This window comes from Perognathus longimembris, chromosome 23 (assembly GCF_023159225.1).
Source record: "Perognathus longimembris pacificus isolate PPM17 chromosome 23, ASM2315922v1, whole genome shotgun sequence".
NCBI lineage: Eukaryota > Metazoa > Chordata > Mammalia > Rodentia > Heteromyidae > Perognathus > Perognathus longimembris.
The window spans coordinates 14,424,714-14,444,470 of NC_063183.1; the positions used below are offsets into that span (position 1 = coordinate 14,424,714).

Sequence of the window (19,757 nt, forward strand, 5' to 3'; positions counted from 1 at the left end):
AAGAGGTGGAGTCTCACCACTCCTCCCAAGACAAACCCCCACTGACCTTGCTTCCTCCTCTAGGCCCCACCCTTTAAAGGGGCACAGGCTGGAAAACCAGCCTTCCACATACCAGCCTTTGAGAGCCATCAAGATCTAAACCACAGCAATGCATCTCACTGAGCAGCCATCTCCGGAGGTCACTGAGAAGCAGGGCATCCCACAAATTAATCTTCAGCAAGTTGGCTTTGAGTGGGTCAGTCAGTCATGTGTAGTGGCCATTAGGCAAATGGGTCATTTAGTAACAAGGTCATTTAGTAAATGGGCTTTCAATGACTTGCCTTAGGAGCGCTGTGGGCAGTGAACACTTTCTTGGGCTAATGTACATCTCATTTCCATAATTAATATTCACTGGATCCTGGGTCAGAAACTCTCAGAGGCCCAGGGCAGCTGGACAACATCCTTGTAATCAAATGATTAAAAGCACTCTTTTTTTTGTTGTTGTTTTGGACATGATCAGAGAGAGGGCCTAGCACTCCACCACACCATGCTCATGCCCCAGCACCATTGCGGGAGGCCTTGTGGTTCTGCTCATCACTCTGTGACATTCACAGCCATTTACCAGAGAAACAAGTGGCTGGCCCTCGGGCCTCCAGTGATAGACCATCACGCATTGGCAGTAGCTCACTCTGCTTGGGGGGAGTAGAGGGGAGCACCTTCTGAGCCCAGTACCCCAGGCTAGCACTCCACACCCCAGGCTTGTCACCTGCTGTTCCACAGAACCCAGTTCACAGAGAAGCCTTCGGCCCAACTGCCAATGCTATTTTTGTTTTGTTTTGTTTGTTCTGGTCCTGGGGCTTGAACTCATGGCCTGGGTGCTGTCCCTGAGCCTCTTTGTGCTCAAGGCTAGGGCTCTTGAGACACTAGAGCCACAGCACTGCTTCCAGCTTTTTAATTTATTTTTTGCCAGTCCTAGAGCTTGAACACAAGACCTGAGCACTGTCCCTGGCTTCCTTTTGCTCAAGGCTAGCAGCCTAACCACTTGAGCCACAGTGCCACTTCCGGCTTTTTCTGTTAATGTGGTGCTAAGGAATTGAACCCAGGACTTCATGTGTGGTAGGCAAGCACTCTACCACTAAGCCATATTCTCAGCTGCCAAAGCTATTTTGAAATTATTGTATTTGTTTTTGTTTTGTGGCTGTTGTTTGGTGTTAAGATTAGGGTCTAGGCTGCCCTAGAACTTGAGATCCTCCTGCCTCAGCCAACTCCAGAGTGCTGAGATTACAGGCATGCACCACCATACCCAGCACCATTCTGAAATTCCTGATTCTTTGATGAAGGCCCTGCATTTTGGGGGACCCTGGATTGGGTCCCTAAACTTATGTGGCTGGTTGTCATCATTTCCTGGGTATTTTTTTGCTAACAAAGCCATACACATTGGGTAGAGTAAAGCACCCCAAAACTCACTGTCTCACCAACCTTTTTGCTCAGCCCTTCTGCTGTTAGTTTATTTTTTAAATAGATTCTCAATAACTTTAATGGGCTGGTCTCAAACTCACCACCATCCTGCCTCAGGTTCCTGTCAGGCCCTGGTCTCAAACTCACCACCATCCTGCCTCAGGTTCCTGTCAGGCCCAGCCAACTGATCTTTCTAGGGGATGAGATTAAACTCTCAACATTGGTCCTGACCCCAACCAAAGTAGATGTATCCTGGCCCTGAGGCTCCTGTATGACACCTGGTCAACCACCCTTTCACATAGCATTTGTCTCAGTAGTCTGAGTGCTAGAAATAGCTTCAGATAAGTTGGGGCTCTAGTTTTTAACCTTTGGTTCCATTATGGACTCCATATTTATATTTGAAATTTATATTTGAAAATGATAAAAAAAATATGTCCAGAAGTTGAAACATGACCCATAAAGGTCTGGAGACCCTGACAACGTTTTAGAAAGAAATCAATTGCCCTTGCACACACCCTCCATCGCTAAAAGGCCATCATTCCACCAGGCTAAAATGCATTTGGTTATTATGCTATCATAGAAATTCTCCTAGCCAGAGAATTAGAGTTCATTTGTATACCCACTCCCTCCCGGACCACATTGTTCAGAGAAGTCCTAGTTCTTCTTGTCAACCCTCTGTCTCCTATGTGGCTGGGATTACAGACCAGAGGCACTAGTACCCCTTACAATCCTGGGATCTCTGAGCCTCCCAGAACCATTCCCACAGAGCTGCATTATCTACAGCAGGTAGGGAGCCGATCACTCCATGGCCCACTGCCTTAATGTAAACCAAAGGTTCTGGGAATAAATGATGAATCTTCTCCACCCAATCCGTGCTTGCTCCTTGAAGCGGAGGATCTGCAGCTCGGAGAGAACTCTTGCATCCAATTACAATTAATTACTCTCCTCCTCTGGTTGAGCAGGGCTCAAGTGTTTCTCATCTGAAAGGAAATAAGGCTTAATGTGTCCTTTCCTCTACCCTTCTACCTGCTGCAAGCATATTTAAGAAATTAGCTTGAGATTCCTCCAAATGGAATTATCTGAGAGATCTTCAAGGGTCCGAATGTGAGACCTGCGGAAGACTAGTGGCTCCTGCCTGTAATCCTAGCTACTCAGAATGAAGCCAGATAGCAAATGCAGGAGATATTCATTCATGTACTTCCCTTAAGATTAAGGAACCAAAGTCACTTAAGGAAAAATGAAACAGTATAACTTAAGAAAACAGGCCTGGTGAAGGCAACTCAAAAATATGGTACTTAGAAACATAGACATTTACTTCAAAGAGAGACAACAGGATGCATTCCTTACCCCAAGAATTACCACTTGTCTGACAGGATGTATGCCTTCCTGAGAAAAATGTTTACCCAAATTTACCTACCCTAAAAATGCAAATAGCAGGGTGCCTCCTTATCTCTAGGACAAGGATCTGTTTCATGGCAAGATGCATTCCTATCTGGAAACTCAGAAAGTAATACCAGGAGTGATTAGAGCAAAGACAAAGCACCTATCTTTACATAACTTTGAAGACAGACCCCCTGTCTTACCATATAAATACTCTCAACAGCCCAAGAGGCTGTGTGTCTCTTTCTCTTCTGTGTGTTGTTTTTTCTGTTTCTCTGCTTGCCTGCTTGTTTACTTACTCAATAAAGCTCTGCCAAGTTTTCTTACCATTGTGACTTGTCCAGAAATTCTTATTGATCTAAGCCAAAGCCCCTAAGTGAAGAGTTCCTTCACTTAAAGGGAAACTTCACTAAACCTCACCTCCATCCAGTGACAAGAAGGCTGGAATCTAAGGATACAGTCCAAAGCCATCCCAGGCAGGAAAGTCCCAGCGAGACTCTAATCTCCATTAAACCACCAAAAAGCCACCAAAAAGCTGTGTCTCAAATGGCAGGGACAGTGCACAGGCCCTGACTTCAAGCCCAACACTGGCACACAAAAAGTCAGACTCTGAACATAGATAGGTTGCAGGCCATGATGACTCTCAACTAAAAATGAATTCGCTTTGTTTTCTGTGTGTGTGCGTGTGGGGGGGGGGGGGGGCGCACGCATGTGTATTGGGGGTTGGGTGGCTTTTTTCCTCTTCCTGCAAGATCAAAGCAAACTCCTGGAAACCCAGGCGATTCTGTATGCTCCCCAGGCCTCCGGAACAGTTATTTAATGTCCTCCTAGCCCCGGAGGCCCTGCAGGATACCAGCAGCCAAGGCCTGACATTGCCAGGCCTGTGCTAAGTATAATTAGACCCGCCCCAGTACCCGCCCCCATGAGGATCGCCTAGCCACGCCCCCATTGGGCCGGAACCGCCCGGCCCCTCCCACAAGCCCCGCCCATGCTGCTGCTGTATGGCCCCGCCCCATGAGGCTAAGATAGCCCGGGCCCCGGCCACGCCCCCCTCCAGGCTCCAGCCCACTTCCGCCCGTCTCCTAGCAACGCCGACCCCGCCCGCCATGGCGCCGGAGGAGCGCACCGAGGCCGCGGCCCTGCTGCGGAGTTTCGAGCGCCGCTTCCTGGCGGCGCGCGCGCTGCGCTCTTTCCCCTGGCAGGTGGGCGGCCAGGCCGGGAGCCCGGTGGGCTCGGGCGGGACGGAGGGAGGGTGGCATCGGGGCTGGAGCCCCGGCGAGTGGCGGCCCTGCGGACTCTGCGGTGCGGAAGCGCGGGGGCCCCCACCGCGTGGAGCTCTCAGGCAGGGTCGCGGCCGCGCGTTCTGCAGGCCAGCAGCCCGCTGCCCCCACCCAGGGATCGGACACCGGTCATCAAGACCGTCCCGGAGCAGCCGAGGCCTGAGAGGACCGAACCCAGCACCTCGGGACCCGGGTTGGGCACTGGCACGTGGTCCCTGCAGGGGCAGCCGCAGGGGCCTAGTGAAGTCCCCCCTCCGTCCTTAGTGATTCACGAGCGCTGAGCTCAGGGACGAGCCCCTCGGATACCCCGTCCTCCTTGTCAGCCCCCTACATGGAAGATAGTAGCATCTGTAGGTCCCTGTTCAGTGTCAAGTGTAATCCTTCCTAGCCTCACCCAGCGCCGCGGCCTACCACTGACACTCCGACCAGAGAAGTTGTTTAGTGAGGAAAGAAGCAGAGCGAGGACCCAGGCCTGGGAGACAGGCTTGGATCCTGACCCCCACCCCTAGATGCTCTGTGACTTTGTGATAGCATCTCTGTGCCAGCTTTACAGACGAGGCAAGGCCCTGCTCAAATGAGAGCCCCAGAGAACTGATAAATGATTCAACAAGAAAACTCCAGAGGAGAGCTGCCATAACACCAGTTAAACAGGGAAACAGAAACTAGGGGGACAGGGAAGACATTGACCACAGTTTAACTGGGACTTACACAGTGACGCAGCCAGCCTCTGAACTGCCCTGAGGAACAAGAAGGGCAAAGGCCCTGCAGTAGTACAGCTGAGATGTTACAGGGCCAGGGTGGCCAGAGGGGAGTGTAAAGGACCTGGTGGTGAGATGAGTTCAGGGAGGAGCCAGGGCCCCATCTGCCATGACTGGATCCTGAGTTCATGAATGGGCTCCAGTCCCCTGAAAGAGGACAGAAGGCGCAGGCCTGACCCCTGCACAGCTGAATCTCCATCCTAACTCAGAAGGCAGATCTCAGGCCAACCCCTTGGGGCCTAGACATGTGAGCACCAGGCTTCAGCCTCGCCTGGCTCCCACTTCCTCCTGGCCCCAAGGAGCTGGCACTCCATGCTTTGCTTTCCAGTTCTGCATGTTTCACGTTGCTGAGAATGGCTTGAGATAATCTCTTATTCATTCTCTCTCTGTCTGTCTCTCTCCCCCCCCCCCAATAGAGCCTAGAAGAGAAACTGAGGGGTTCATCAGATTCTGAGCAGCTGCTAGTGGATATTTTACAGAAGGTAAGAACACCAGAATGCCGTGTTCCTTGATGAAGTTGTCAAAAGCTAGGGTCTAACCATTGGGCTCTCATCTCTTCTGGTAGACTGTGCAACACCCCATATGTGCAAGGCACCCACCGTCTAAAAAGTATACCCAGAGCTTTGTCTTGGAACTCATCAGAAAGGTTAGTGATGGCCAGGGGCTGCCAGGCCACAACACCCCCCTTCCCTGTGCCTGCTCTGCCAGCCCTTGGGCAGGGCAGACAGAGCATGAAGTGGGGGCAGGCAGGGACAGGGGACACCGAGGCCTTCCTCCACACATCCAGAGCTCTCAAAACCAGCCACGTGCACACAGGTTCTATTCCTGTAGAGAACTGGAAGCACCCTCTCCCTGCCCTACAGCCTGGCCCACTCTGATTCTCACCTGGCTCCTGCCAGCCTGGGAATAGCACCATGGCTGCTGCTGGAAGTCTGAGCAATCAGCAATATCTCCCTTTGCAGCTAGCCAGTGAGGTTCACCCATGCAGCTGCCTGGCTGGAGGATTACATTCAGAGGCTAGGCCTCTCCCTGCTGAGATGTCTCCACCAGATGTCAGAGGCAACCCCTCCCCTGGCCAGAGCAGATCACATCAGCCAGGCCACACACTAATGACCCGTGCCCCTCCATCACCCTTGCCCAAGGCCCTTCTGGGACGTTCCTGTGCCCTAGAAGCTTTGCTAGTCATCTGATCCCACCTAGTGAATCCCTGGGGTGCCACTGAGAGGCAGCTGGAATCCTTCCCTCTCCTCCTCCCTCAGCTAGTATGCTGCCCTGTGACTGTTGCCAGGACTCACCAAACCATTCTCTGCTCTAAGAGTGGCAGAGTTTTCTCTCAGTCCCTGGTAGCTCTGGTGGGATCTACCTGTTGCCCCTTCCTCTCCCCCCAAAGTCTCTGTCACCATGGTGACAATCAGGCCAAAGGAAGGGTGCAGTGACAGGGCCCATTCCTAGCCATATGTTCAGATCACAACAGGAGCAGCTGGGTGCCACCTCCAACAATCACACAGCCCTCTGAGCAAAGGCTCTGGCCCTGTCTGTCCCCAGCACGAAGCTGTGCACACAGAGCCTTCGGATGAGCTGTACGAGGCCCTGGCAGAGGTCCTGACAGCCGAGGAGCCCTCCCAGTGCCACCGGAGCTATGTGTTGGTATGAGGTGTGCATCCCCTGCTGCTGGCCAGGGGACACTGGGCGTGGGGCCCCAGCTTGGCTTCTCACACTGCACAGTGCCCTTGAGGTGTCCTGGTGGTGGTGTGTCCACAGTCTGCTCTTCATGACAGAGCAGTGTTCCCCAGGATGGGCACCCACCATCTCTTGGCCATTGCTTGCTGTGGTTCAACATGGCAGAGTATACTCTGCTTGTCTGGGCTAATTCTCCCACCCTGTCTCCCTGCAGCCATCAGGGGCCGTGGTCACTCTTGCCGAGAGCACAGCGATAGTGTCCCACGGCACCACAGGTCTGGTCACGTGGGACGCCGCCCTCTACCTCGCAGAGTGGGCCATCAAGAACCCAGCAGCCTTTGCTCACAGGTGGCGGGGGGGGGGGGGGGGGGGGGCGGGCCTGGGACAGGCCCTGGGGGCATGGCAGCAGGGCTGGGCAGTCACAGACACGGGGGTCCCTTCCCCACCCAGGACTGTCCTCGAGCTCGGCAGCGGGGCTGGCCTCACAGGCCTGGCCATCTGCAAGTCGTGCCACCCCCGAGCCTACATCTTCAGTGACTGCCACTGCCGAGTGCTCCAGCAGCTCCGGGAGAATGTGGCTCTCAATGGCTTCTCACTGCAGCCAGAGCCCCGCGCGGACACACAGAGGCCCTTGGTGACTGTGGCTCAGCTGGACTGGGACACTGCCACCACCCCCGAGCTTGCTGCCATCCAGCCGGACATCATCATCGCAGCCGGTGACCCTGGGCTCCTGGGCTGTGCCTTGGGGATGGGGGGAGGGCACAGTGTGGAGGGCAGAGACCCACAGGGTACCTATCACCCCAGGGCTCCATGGTGGTAAACAGACTGAGACACCCTGCCTGCCCCCACATCTCTGCCAGGCGTCCAGCGGCCTGCACCACCCCCAGAGCTTCTGACCTGGGGCACACCTGGCCATAGCACATCCTGCCCCAGAGATCCCCTGCCCAGGGGTCCCCCTCCCCAGAAGCACTGCCTATGGAAGGGCACAGCAGACATGGCTGGTCTCCTCCAGCCCTGTGGGCCCAAGCCCGTTGTGACGTGGATTTTCACTGCAGACGTGCTGTACTGCCCGGAAGTGACCCGCTCACTGGTCAAGGTTCTGCACAGGCTCTCCATCTGCCTGAAGGACCGAGTGCCTGACGTCTACGTGGCCTTCACCATGCGCAACCCCGACACATACCAGCTGTTCACCATTGAGCTCGGTGAGGCCCCGGCCCTCAGGGCCTCCATATGGCTGCAGAGAGGTGGAGATGGGCCTGGGAGGCTAGGCAGGCTAGGTGGGGTGGGGTGGGATGGGGGTGGGCAGTGCTTTCAGTCATGGCCTCATGTGGAGCTGGGGTGAGGCTCAGGGACATGGCCTGGACTCCACCCCCGGCACCCCTCAAGAAAACCATCTTCACGTTTCTGTAGCCACAAGGAATTTCTAGAACACTCCAGTGAGGAGCAGGATTCCAGAGCCTTCCACATCTTTGTCTGTACTAACTGGTTGTATAAATGCTAACTCAGACAAAAACTATGACTGAGACACCTTCATGGTGAGCAGCCCCAACCATCTACACCCACATACGCCCCACCCCGGTCCTGGTCTGCATTCCTCACCCCATTCCCGGCCTTGTGCTGTGCGCCAGCCCAGCGGACCCGCCAATGGCAGTTCGGATCTCAGCTCCTCACCACCATGCTGAGGGGTCCGCTGGCTGTCACTGCACAGTTGGACAGGGACTTTTGTGTTTTTTGTTTTTGTGACACTGGGGTTTTGACCTTAGGGCTCACACTTGCCAGGTGAGTGCTCTACTACTGATTCATGCCTCTAGCCTTTTTTTTTTTTTTTGGTTCTCCTCCTCTCCTTTTGCTTCTTTCTCCTTCTCTTTCTGTAAAGTCTCCCTTTATACTCAGGCCAGCTGGTCTGGACTGCAATCCTTGTGCTTCGCCACACTGCTGGGATGACAGACGTGTGCCACCATGTTACCTTGTATGTGATGGCAGAGATGGAGTCTCCCAAAATCTTTTGGCCTAGGTGATCTTTGCCTGGATGAGCAGATAGAATTACAGGCATAGTCTATCATGCCCAGCCTGTCATTCCTGTCTTTTTTTGCCAGTCCTGGGGCTTAGACTCAGGGCCTGAGCACTGTCCCTGGCTTCTTTTTGCTCAAGGCTAGCACTCTACCACTTGAGCCACAGCACTCTGGCTTTTTCTTTCACAAAGCTTCTGGCTTTTTCTATGTATGTGGTGCTGAGGAATCGAACCCAGGGCATCACGTATGCGAGGCAGGCACTCTACCACTAGGCCATATTCCCAGACCGTCATTCCTGTCTTAAGACCACAGGTGGACTGTAGGCATCTACAGGGCCTGAAAATCTGTGATCCAAGTGAGCCAGGCTGGACACACCTGCTCTGGCCGTGCTGCCCTCGCCCTGCCATCCTGAGACCTTGTGCCATTTCAGGCCGTGCTGAGATCAGCTGGGAGACAGTTCCTCCTCACAACCGGAAGCTGTTCCCCTACGAGGAGGGCTCAGAGACGGCCATGCTGAGGCTTAGGCTGGAGCACCAGCACCGGGAAGCTTGGTCTCCATCACCACAGGGGCTTTGCACAGAAGCGGAACCAGTGAGCTGCACTGCCCTTCACCATGTGAAGAGTTAAATTCCAAGTCAGAAGCACAAACGGTCCTGGGAAAAGGCAGATGGCATGAATGAGTGCTGCTTCCACACCGACTTGCAGGATACGTCCTTCGGTGTAAACAAACATGTATTTACCAAATGTGTTCCCGCCTGTGCACTCTGCACTCACAGCTCCTGGTCCCACAGCAGGACACAAGCCCACAATCTCAGGTCTGGGATCTGGGCGAGCAGAGCAGCTCCTGGGTCAATGCCGGAGGCTGTCTGCTGCCGTCCTTCTGGCCTCTGGCCGATGGGGGACACTCAAAGACAGGTGCCTCCAGGCCCCAGGCAGGCAGGTAGGTCCAGGGCAACCCTGCCCAGCAGGGTCACCCTTCCATCACCAAGGGGAACACAGTCTGCCGCCAGCTCTCATCCCACCGGAGCTGCTCTGTGCCCCTCAGGTTCTCGCGGAACTGCTGCAGTTTGCCAGTGGAGTCAGGAAACTTGGAGAAAAGCATCTGCAGGAAAAGTACAGAGCACAGATCAGTACCTCAGGTCCTCACACCATTGTTCCCGTCGACCCAGTAGTGCTCCTAACTATTCCCCCGCCCCCCACTCCATCACAGGGTGCTGGAGAGCCACAGCCCCTGCTCTGGAGGGGCTCTCCCTCTCCCCCACTCCTGGGCCCAACCAGCCAACTGCAGGGGAAGAGGAAGTGGGGGTCTGTGTGGGTCCACTTGTTTTTATAAATAAAGTTTTATTTACAAATCCCCTATGTGCACAGATGGGTCAATGGCTGCTTTTACATAACAGCAGAAGGGCAAACAAAGTCTATTCAACTCAGGATCCATGGGGCTGGGGATGCGGCACAGGGCTCCAGCACCTCCTAGTGAATGCAAGGCAGGAGGGCCAAGTTCCATCTCTAGTACTATATAAGCAAACCTCTTCCGAAAATGGAAAAAAAAAGCAATGTGTTTCTATCCTAGCTAAACCCCTCTGCCTCTCCTCGCTGCTCCCGGGGGCGGGGGTGCAGCGCAGCACCCATCTTTTAAACACAGGGTAAGTAGGGAAGGCGGTGGGCCAGGCTGGCTGGCAGCATGGCCTAGCACCCCTCAGGCCCCAGCACTGCCCATCCACAGCCCCTCACGGCTGCCGCTGCTGGGCCTTCTCCAAACCCCTCAAGCCTTGGAACGGGCACAGCATGGCTACCTGCAACTGAGTTGCCAGTTCCTCCGCATCCTTGAACACCAGGCCATTTTCTCCGTGCCGCACGAGCTCGTGTAAACTGCAGAGACAGCGGGGGAACCTGAGTCTATGGGTGCCCACAGCCCGCACTTGTGCAGAGGGCAGGGAGTGAGCTGGGGCAGCCACTTTGGTCTCAGTGAGCCTGTCCTGACCTGGAGCATTTGGGTGAGGTCTAAAGATGGCTGTTCCATCCCCAAGGGCCCTGAGCTCAGCTCACACTACAGTCAGCACCCTAACTGCCCATCCGGAGCCTATGCCAGGACCACTGCTTCCAGAACCTTCTCTATCATGGCCCTTTCCACTGCCCACTCTGCCAGGGAGGGAAGTCTCAGCTATTCAACTGTTCAACCTGGAGAGGAGAGGAAACCAGGGAACTGAGGGCAGCTAGGACCACCACTGTGTTCTAGGAGCCATGAGCGCCGCCGGAAGCCACCATCCACCACTGGGCCTGGTGCCTGTGGCCCACCAGCCCTCCTGCGGGTGACCTGGGCCCCCAATCCCCTCCAGATGACGTACAACACTGGGCATAAATGCTGCAAAGCCAGCTTCTCCCGGTGCTGGGAAGACACTGAAGCCACGCCTGCAGACACCATGGAAGTGGGACTGAGACACCACGGAAGTGGGGCTGCAGGGTCCTCTCTGCCCCCCCTGGGGTGTGGGGAGATAGCCCCCTGCAGGCTCACACGGAGCACCCCATGGTGGCTTATCTAGATTCCACCCAGAAGGGCTTACGGTCAGGCCTACCACTTGAAGGTCACAGCGCACACGGGCAGGCAGCACCCGAACATGTCCACCACCTTCATGGGCAGGTCCAAGCCGCTGGATGACGTGTGTAGACAGACGCCCAGGTCTGCTGATCCTGGGGGGCGGGGGGGGCGGGGGGGCGGGGGAGGGGGGAGACACGGGTGCTCAAGGAGCTGGAACCCGGCCTCCCCTCCCACACACAGAAACAGGCAATGTCCTCAACAAGTGTCCCCAAACACAAGTGGCTGACACTGGTCAGGAAGCCCAGAGCTGCTGCCACGGGCCCGCGGGCCCTACCAGAGGCTGCCTGGAGCTTAACACACACTTCCCACACAGCCAGTTTACTCTCTAAGAACCCCCTAGCCAAGAGAGCAAGGGAAAGAGTGACACTGTCCAAAAAGAAACATACTCTATACTGACAAGTAAATGTAACCCCTCTGTTCGTCACTTTTTTTTTTTTTTTTTGGCCGTCCTGGGCCTTGGACTCAGGGCCTGAGCACTGTCCCTGGCTTCTTCCCGCTCAAGGCTAGCACTCTGCCACCTGAGCCACAGCGCCCCTTCTGGCCATTTTCCATATATGTGGTGCTGGGGAATCGAACCGAGAGCTTCATGTGTAGGAGGCAAGCACTCTTGCCACTAGGCCATATTCCCAGCCCTGTTCGTCACTTTTATAATTAAAAAAAAAAATTTTTAAGAACTGCCCAGCAGTTCCTGCACAACAACCCAGCATCTATCGAAGGTAACAATGATCCTACGCAGCTCTACGCAGCTTTGTGGATGTCACAAATGCCCCTGGTGCATAATTGATGTGTGCTGAGTAGCTGCAGTGGCAGCTTTTCTGGCAGGTATTTGACCTCTGTAATTTTTTTTTTTTTTTTGCCAGTCCTGGGCCTTGGACTCAGGGCCTGAGCACTGTCCCTGGCTTCTTCCCACTCAAGGCTAGCACTCTGCCACTTGAACCACAGCGCCGCTTCTGGCCGTTTTCTGTATATGTGGTGCTGGGGAATCGAACCTAGGGCCTCGTGTATCCGAGGCAGGCACTCTTGCCACTAGGCTATATCCCCAGCCCCTGACCTCTGTAATTTTTGTGCATGTGTGCGCCAGTACTTGGACTTGAACTCAGGGCCTGGGTGCTGACACTGAGCTTTTTTGCTCCAGACTGATAACTTTACCACGTGAGCCACAACTTCACTTCTGTCATTTTGGGGAGGTGGTAAGGGGAGGTTAATTGGAGAAGAATCTCACGAACTTTCTTGCCCAGGCTGGCTTCAAATCATGATCCTCAGATCTCAGCCTCCTGAGCAGCTAGTACTGCAGGCATGAGCCACTGGCTCCCAGCTGGCTTTAAACCACAGTCCTCAGATCTCAGCCTCCTAAGCAGCTAGGATGACAGGTGTGAGCTACTGACATCTGGTCCTCATTTTTTTTTCTCTTTTTTAAAGACTATGCTACAGGGGCTAGGAATATGGCCTAGAGACAAGAGTGCTTGCCTCGTATACACGAAGCCCTGGGTTCGATTCCCCAGCACCACATATATAGAAAACGGCCAGAAGTGGCGCTGTGGCTCAAATGGCAGAGTGCCTTGAGCAAAAAAAAAAAAAAAAAGAAGCCGGGGACAGTGCTCAGGCCCTGAGTCCAAGCCCAGGACTGGCAAAAAAAAAAAAAGAAGAAGATTATGCTCAGAAGGCAGCAAGCCTCTCCTGGCTAGCTCTTGCACAACTCCCTCCAGCACTACCCCCTCCCTGGCACCCCTCACCTAGCAGTAGGGGATAGTCCTCGGCCTCCAGCCAGGGGGTACAGATCTGGATGTGCTGGAAGCACTTGCGGCTGATGAGGTGGCCATAATAGTCCTTCAGAGGCCCTTTGCCTGTGCAAGAAAAGCAGTCGCTGCACTGGACTGTGTGTGTCCCACCATGCCAGGCCTCGGCTATCCCCACTCAGGCCAAGAGGCCATTTCCCCAAAGTCCCTCTCCCAGCACCTTCAGAGCTGACCCTAGAGCAAGCTCAGAGTGCATCCCTACAGCCAACAACCCCAGGCCAGGAATGCACTGAGATGCCAAAGGGGGGACGGGGACAGAGGGACCTCCCTGCCCACCAGGGTCTTGGTATGCTGTGTATGTGGGGTCAGCAGTGAGCAGAGCAGCAGCCCCCAAGGGAGCCCAGGTACCTGTTATCACACACACTAGGGAGGGAAGGCTGGCCCCTCTGACAGTCTGCTGTTCAAACTCTGTTAGAAAAAAATCAAGAAACACAGGTTCCGGTGAGGTTCAAATGGGAAAAGTGCTTCTGAGACCTAGGGTTCAGTCCCCAGCACTACAAACAAACACACACAAACACAAACACACACACACAACATATATACATGCATGTACATATACAGACAAAGAAGGTGACAAAGAAGGACTAGCAGGTGGGGGGGGGACACTTTCCCCTGGGGAGGCCCCAGCCTTGAGATGCTCTTTAGACCTAGGCTGGTCACTCAGTCACCCAGATGGGGACATTGAGCTGCGCACACCCCCTCCCTGCCAGGCTGACTACCCCCCCCCCCCGCCGGCCAGGGGGGCAGGAAGACACTGCAGACCCTCCACAAAGGCCAAGCGAGCATCTTGCTGCTCAGTGACCCTGTCCATCCCAGAGCCGTGTACCCAGCCACACACCTACTTTCTAACGCAGTCAGCAGAATGGAGAAGTCCTCATCCTCTGAGAGAGAGAAGGAAAGGTTACAGGCCACCTGCCAGACCAGACACAGGGTAGACAGGGGCCGTGGCTCAGCACACGCCCCCAAGGGCAGGGAGGAGAGCGGGCACACCTGTCCAGCTTGTGCTGCTGACCAGCAGTGCCGGCCTCCCGGGAAGGTGCGTCACCAGCCCACTCCGCACATCCCTCTTGGTGAAGGCAGACAGCTCTGTGGCTGGGTCCGAAGGCTCAGAACTGAAGGAGAAAGGAAAGCCCATGGCATGCGGCAAAACCCTCAGGGACAGGGCTCCCATGCCAACCCCACACACTGAAGTTATGCCAGCCTCTAGGCTCGCCTCTCTCCCCTCCCGTCACCCTGCTCCCAAATGGGAGGACAGTACAAATACACAGGGACTGCTGGCCATCCCATTGGTTCCAAATCCAGCTCTGCAGCGGCAGCTTGCAAGCGAACACTGTCAATGCCCAGGAGTACGGGAGGGCTCGGAGGGGACAAAGACACCCAGGGCAACAGAGAGGACAGGGAGATGAGAGACACACCGTGCTTGGAAAGGACAGTATGTGCGGCCCAGCTTCATGAAGAGTTTATGCTGCAGGTCAAGGGGCGTCTCCTTAAAGAAAGACGCTGGCTTGTCATAGACAGTCAGAGCCCTAAAAGGAGAAGCCAATCAGGGCACAGAGGCCTAAGGAATAGAGGAGATAGATGGATCCAGAAAAGTAAGAGCTACTGGGGAATCCCTGGCATCTGGATTTCTTGGGAAACACACGATATTTTAGCACCAAAGTTCCAGTCTGCCTGGCCAGGTGAAAAAGAAGCTGCCCACCACCGCACTGCTCCTCCACTCCCCCAGGTTCCCCAAACCCAAAACCACCTGCCAGGTGCTAGTTGCTTTAAAAAATGGCAACAGATGTAGCAGGTGGCAGCAGCCTCTGGCCAGTCCCGGGGTCCCGGGGCTGAGCGAGGTACCTGATGCCCCCAGCCCTTGTGCTGATGACGTACCTGATGCCCCAGTTCTCCGCCAGGTCTTTCTGCATGGCGTTGGTCACACACAGGTTCAGGTGGGACAGACGCCCAAAGAACCTCTCATACCTGCAAAGGCGTCTCAGGTCAGCATGCAGCCAGGGCTGGCACAGAGGCCACCAAAACCTCTACAAGGCTGCAGAGCTGCGGTCTCCCAGATCTGCCAGAGCTGGTACCATCTAAGCACCCCCTGCGCCAGCCTTCTCCCCCACCTTCCCTCAGTCCCATCATTCTTCTGTTAAACACACTTTAAAAGGAAAGCAGTGAGCTGGGATGGTGGCTTAGTGGTAGAATGCTTGCCTAGCATGCAGGAAACCCTGTGCTAGATTCCTCAGCACCACATAAACAGAAAAAGACAGAAGTGGCATTGTTGCTCAAGAGGTAGAGTGCTAACCTTAAGCAAGAGAAGCTCAGGAACAGTGCCCAGGCCTTGAGTTCAAGCCCCAGGACCGGCAAAAAAAAAAAAAAAAGGAAAGCAGGCACCACAGCTGCAGAAAAAATTCAGCCTCTTGCCCAAGAAGAAATACAAGGAGCTGAGGAATGTCTGCGGCAAGGAGTATGACCGAGGCACAAAGAGCTTAGGGAAGGCTCTGGCGTGAGATGGCCTGAAAAGCCGCACCCACCTCCCTCCCATGTATATCATCTCCTGGCTCTGTGCTCCAAGGCGTGGGAAGGGACAAGAACATAGCACGCCCTCTGTGGGGTGGGACAGAGTGGGCTCCACTGAGGCCCAGCACAGAGCAGGTGTACACAGCAGGCCCAGGGGCTGCTGCCGTTCCCGCCCAGTGAGCAAGGCAGAGGGACAAGGCCCCCATGGCAAGCAGCCTGAGGCCCACAGTGCACAAAGAGGAGACACCAAGCTCAGGGCAGCTCCAGAGCTGGTGTGCCCCCAATCTCCTTCCCACAGCCCCCTAACATGCTCCAAGTAGCATTCCCAGTCCCCAGTTCTCACCCCTTAGCCAGAAGAACAAGCGGGTGCTGGGGGCCGTGTGCCAGGCCCATGATGGAATAGCCGTAGTTGTGCCAGTCAATGACCAGTTTGCTCCGGCAGAGGCAGCACACAAACCAGCAGACGGCGATGGCAGGCAGGCCTGGAGGGTTCTAAGAAAGAGAGAAGTGTGGATGCTGAATTAGAAAGCCCGGCCACATTCTGCACCATCCCAGGGAAGAGCTACAGTGCTCATGGCACCCAGCCGGGAATGACGGTGGCTATTTCATCCTACACAGCCCAGGCTGGCCTCCAGTTCTCAGTCTCCCTGCCTCGGGAGACAGCAATCTTTACTGACCTGTGGGTACCCAGTGAGTAGAAAAAAGACACTTTCCACCACTGGAAAAAGTGTCAGATCATAAATGAGACAAACATTTGTAACAACTCTTATACATTGTAACCAAGAACAGGAGTTCCTGCTTTGGCAGATACAAATTACAACTGGAATGAAGCACAGGCAAGCATGGCCCCTATGCAAGGAGGACACACAAATTCTGTATTTAAAAAATAAAAAAATAAAAAGTAGAACACAGAGATTGCACTTTTCCCTGACGGCAGCCAGTGATAGTCTAGGGATAAATGAGGAGGATTAAGGGGGAATAAAAAAGGGATTACATATCATACTTTTTCTTTTCCTTTTTCTTAATTTTTGTTTTTGCCTGTCCTGGGTCTTAAACTCAGGGCCTAGGTACTGTCCCTGAGCCTCTTTGTGCTCAAGGCTAGTGCTATACTGCTTGAGCCAGAGTGCCACTTCCAGCCTTTTCCAAGTAGTTTATTGGAGATAAGAGTCTTGTGAACTGTCCTGCCCTGGCTTTCAACTGCAATCCTCATCTCATCCTCCTGAGTAGCTGGGATGACAGGTGTGAGCCACCTGGGCCCACTTTACAAACCACATTTTAAAAGTGCATAAACCTTGAGGGTCAGGCATGGTATGTCTGTAACTGCAGCACTTTCAAAGTTGAATAAGAATTATAAGTCTGAAGCCAGTCTGGATTACATAGTAAGTTTGAGACAAGTCTGGGCTATACAACAAGACCCTGCTTCAAACCCCCCCCCCATAAAAAGAACCTGCTTCTCAGGATTCTTGAGAGATGAGGTATATTAAAAAACATTTAAATAGAGAGTAAGGTGACATGGAATTCTGTGTACCTTTGACACAGAAAAATAGCAGCAGTGGTTGAATACTATAAATCCAGCATGAGTTTTTTTTATTTGTTTCTTATCAATTGTGAGGCTTGAATTCAGGGCCTGGGTGCTGTCCCTGAGCTTTTTCACACAAGGCTAGCACTCTACCACTTTAAGCTACCACACCACTTCTGGTTTTCTGGTGGTTAATTGGAGATAAGAGTCTCACAGACGGTGCTGAGAATGTAGCCTAGTGGTAGAGTGTTTGACTCGCATGCATAAAGCCCTGGGTTCGATTCCTCAACACTACATATACAGAAAAAGCCAGAAGTGGCACTGTGGCTCAAGTGGTAGAGTGCTAGCCTTGAGCAAAAAGAAGCCAGGAACAGTGCTCAGGCCCTGAGTTCAGGCCCCATGTCTGCCCCCCCCCCCCCAAAAAAAGAAAAAAGAGTCTCACGGACTTTCCTGCCCATTTTAACCATGATCCTCAAATCTCAGCCTCCTAAGCAGCTAGGATTACAGGCGTGAGCCACCAGCACCTGAAGTATGGTGTCAAGTATACATGCAAAAATGAATATATACTTGATTGATTTGTCCATTTCCTGTGTGTGAGATGCTTGGAATCCAATCCAGGGCCTTTCTGAGTATACCTCGACCACTTTGTGCATTTTTAAAGCTGTCAACAGTGGCTTTCACAAAAGGAAGCAGGGACTGAACAAACCTGGAGAAAGATGTAGGCTGCTGGCTTCATCCACATCAATTTCCAGAGCAAGTGCACTGTCTGAAACACAACTTTGACTCCATACTGGACAATCCGGGGCCCAACTGTAAATCAGAAAATACTTAACATCACCAAAGGAGCTTCTGGCAATTCACAGGTTTACACAAACATGCACACACATGCATGCATACATACAAAAACCTTCAAGTTAGAAGAATCTGGAACCAACCCTCCTACCTGCAAGATGCTTAAGTTCTGACAACTTCATGATTTGAATTCTGTCATTCTGCAAGAGCTCATCACGGGGTTTGGAGTCTGAAAAATGAAAATGTTGCCTTAAACCGATCAGACCAGACGTGGCAATCAAATTTAAAGTCAGATAATCACTGTTCAGCTTGAGATGAAAAGTCAGTGTTTCATAAAATGAAACCTCCCCCCCCCCCCCCCCGAAATGCTTGAACTTGAGCTCAGAATTCATGCATGCTGGGCAAGCAAGCACTGTACCACTTGAGCTATGCCCCCAAGCCCTTTTGTGTGTATTTTGAGATTCTCTCAGTACTTTTGCCCTGGGCTGGTTTTGAACTTGCCTGCTCCCTGCCTCTCTGCCTGGCGTAGCTTTGGCTTATAAGCACATACCATCACTACTGCCTTGGAAAATAAGACTTTCCAAACCTCTCCGTTCCTCAGCAAGGAGAATGAGGCCAATTCCTGTCCAGATTCTAATAGAATGCCCAGAGAGAGAGGCCCCAAACCATACCACCTTTACCGAACACCATGCCTAGCATACCGTAGGCACTCAAACTGATCACGCCTCCTGGAGGGCAGCTCCACCCTCACCTCAGAATGAGCAGCTCATACCCAGAACCTAAAGGCCATCACCGCTGTTCCCAATTTCCCTGGTCAGAGGAAGGGCCACCCTATCCAGCCAGCAATAAGGATCTGAAAAAGGGGGACACACCCCAGACAGCCGAACTCGGGAGGGAAAGCTAGCCTAGGCGCGGGGCCTGCAGGGCTCAGCGCCGGAGGGGTGAGGATGGGGAAGGGCCAGGCGGCTCTGCAGAGAGGCTGCGCGCCCAGGGTCCCGCGCGCCGGGATTCGAACCAGGGTCTCTTCACTTACGAGGAGAATTAAAAGGGACCCCGCAAGGGAATGGTTCAACCCGGGCTGTGGTCCCTGCCAGCTGGGGGTGGCGGGGAGCAGCCCAGCGGGGGCCCCCCCGAGAAGCCCGGGCGGGAGTCCCCGAAATGGGGATGGGAGCAGGAGTGCGCGGTGACGTAACCTGCCGGACGACGTAGCCCCTCTCCATCCCCCCCCCTTCTGTACTCACTGCAGAACCCCAGGAAGGTCACGGAGAAGCCGCATCCCGCCAACGACAGCGCGTGGTACTGCATGCGGGGGCTGCGGCCCACGTCGCCCAGCACCACGACCACCACGTGCCGGGCCGAGCGCCCCCGCGGCCAGCGCTTCCACGCGGCCAGCAGCAGCACTGGTAACAGCAGACACAGGAGCAGCAGCGCCACGCCGGACGCCATCTTGGCCGGCCGGCCCCGCCCACGTGGTCAGGCACCGTGGCCCCGCCCCCGCGGCGTGCAGTGCGCAGCCGCAGAACCGCGCTTCAGCAGGGGGCGGGGGAAGCGGGCGGAGCGAGGAGCGGGTTCTCTAACTGGGGCTCCGCGGAACCACAGAGGCGTTCTGACCGGCCTGGAATCGATTTCCGTGTAACTGCGTCTTTCACTCTTATTAAAGAAAAGCTGTTTCTTTATTGAGACCTGTAACTTAATTAAAAGCCCTAATTTCAAAATAAAATGAGACAAGAATTTGGATCGATCTTTATAATTAAAGCGCTGATGCTCACGCCTGTTATCCCAACTCTCTGGTGACCTGAGGATCACAGTTTGAAGCCAGCCAGGGCAGGAAAGACCAAAAGATTTATCTCCAATTAACCAGGAAAAAGCCAGAAGTGGAGCTGTGGCTCAAGTGGTAGATTGCTAGCCTTGAGCAAAAAAGCTCAGGGACAGCACCAGGCCTGAGTTCAAGCCCCAGCAGGCACACACACACACACACACACACACACACACACACACACAC

The 19,757-nt window shown here is 54.1% G+C and overlaps 2 protein-coding genes across 4 annotated transcripts; one reads left to right on the plus strand and one right to left on the minus strand.

The window, feature by feature from the left end:
* Positions 1-3,894: 3,894 nt before the first annotated feature.
* Positions 3,895-10,080, plus strand: Eef2kmt (eukaryotic elongation factor 2 lysine methyltransferase). Its single transcript, XM_048332410.1, has 8 exons — positions 3,895-4,019; positions 5,272-5,337; positions 5,421-5,501; positions 6,401-6,502; positions 6,750-6,883; positions 6,986-7,251; positions 7,591-7,737; positions 8,978-10,080. The coding sequence occupies exons 1-8, from the start codon at positions 3,924-3,926 to the stop codon at positions 9,172-9,174; spliced, it is 1,089 nt and encodes a 362-aa protein (XP_048188367.1). The 5' UTR covers positions 3,895-3,923; the 3' UTR covers positions 9,175-10,080.
* Positions 9,266-19,228, minus strand: Alg1 (ALG1 chitobiosyldiphosphodolichol beta-mannosyltransferase). 3 transcript variants are annotated; one of them, XM_048332407.1, is made up of 13 exons: positions 18,997-19,228; positions 17,907-17,984; positions 17,670-17,773; positions 15,788-15,936; positions 14,815-14,904; positions 14,355-14,465; positions 13,930-14,051; positions 13,782-13,820; positions 13,288-13,347; positions 12,877-12,987; positions 11,121-11,235; positions 10,341-10,416; positions 9,266-9,649 (listed from the first exon to the last, which is right to left on the minus strand). In XM_048332407.1, exons 1-13 carry the CDS (start codon positions 19,199-19,201, stop codon positions 9,518-9,520), a joined length of 1,392 nt encoding a protein of 463 aa, XP_048188364.1. In that variant the 5' UTR covers positions 19,202-19,228; the 3' UTR covers positions 9,266-9,517. The 3 variants fall into 3 exon arrangements, with proteins under 3 accessions (XP_048188364.1, XP_048188365.1, XP_048188366.1); XM_048332408.1 differs by lacking the exon at positions 18,997-19,228 and adding an exon at positions 18,528-18,859; XM_048332409.1 differs by lacking the exons at positions 15,788-15,936; positions 17,907-17,984; positions 18,997-19,228.
* Between the last annotated feature and the right edge of the window lie 529 nt (positions 19,229-19,757).

Coding starts and splice junctions, on each gene's coding strand:
- Eef2kmt (XM_048332410.1), top strand. CDS start 3,924: ATGGCGCCGGAGGAGCGCACCGAGGCCGCGGCCCTGCTGCGGAGTTTC. Junction 5,502..6,400: donor TCTTGGAACTCATCAGAAAG/GTTAGTGATGGC, acceptor GTCTGTCCCCAG/CACGAAGCTGTGCACACAGA. Junction 7,738..8,977: donor GCTGTTCACCATTGAGCTCG/GTGAGGCCCCGG, acceptor GTGCCATTTCAG/GCCGTGCTGAGATCAGCTGG.
- Alg1 (XM_048332407.1), bottom strand. CDS start 19,201: ATGGCGTCCGGCGTGGCGCTGCTGCTCCTGTGTCTGCTGTTACCAGTG. Junction 15,937..17,669: donor CAGCCTACATCTTTCTCCAG/GTTTGTTCAGTC, acceptor TCTCTTTCTTAG/AACCCTCCAGGCCTGCCTGC. Junction 11,236..12,876: donor GGACTATCCCCTACTGCTAG/GTGAGGGGTGCC, acceptor CCCGCCCCCCAG/GATCAGCAGACCTGGGCGTC.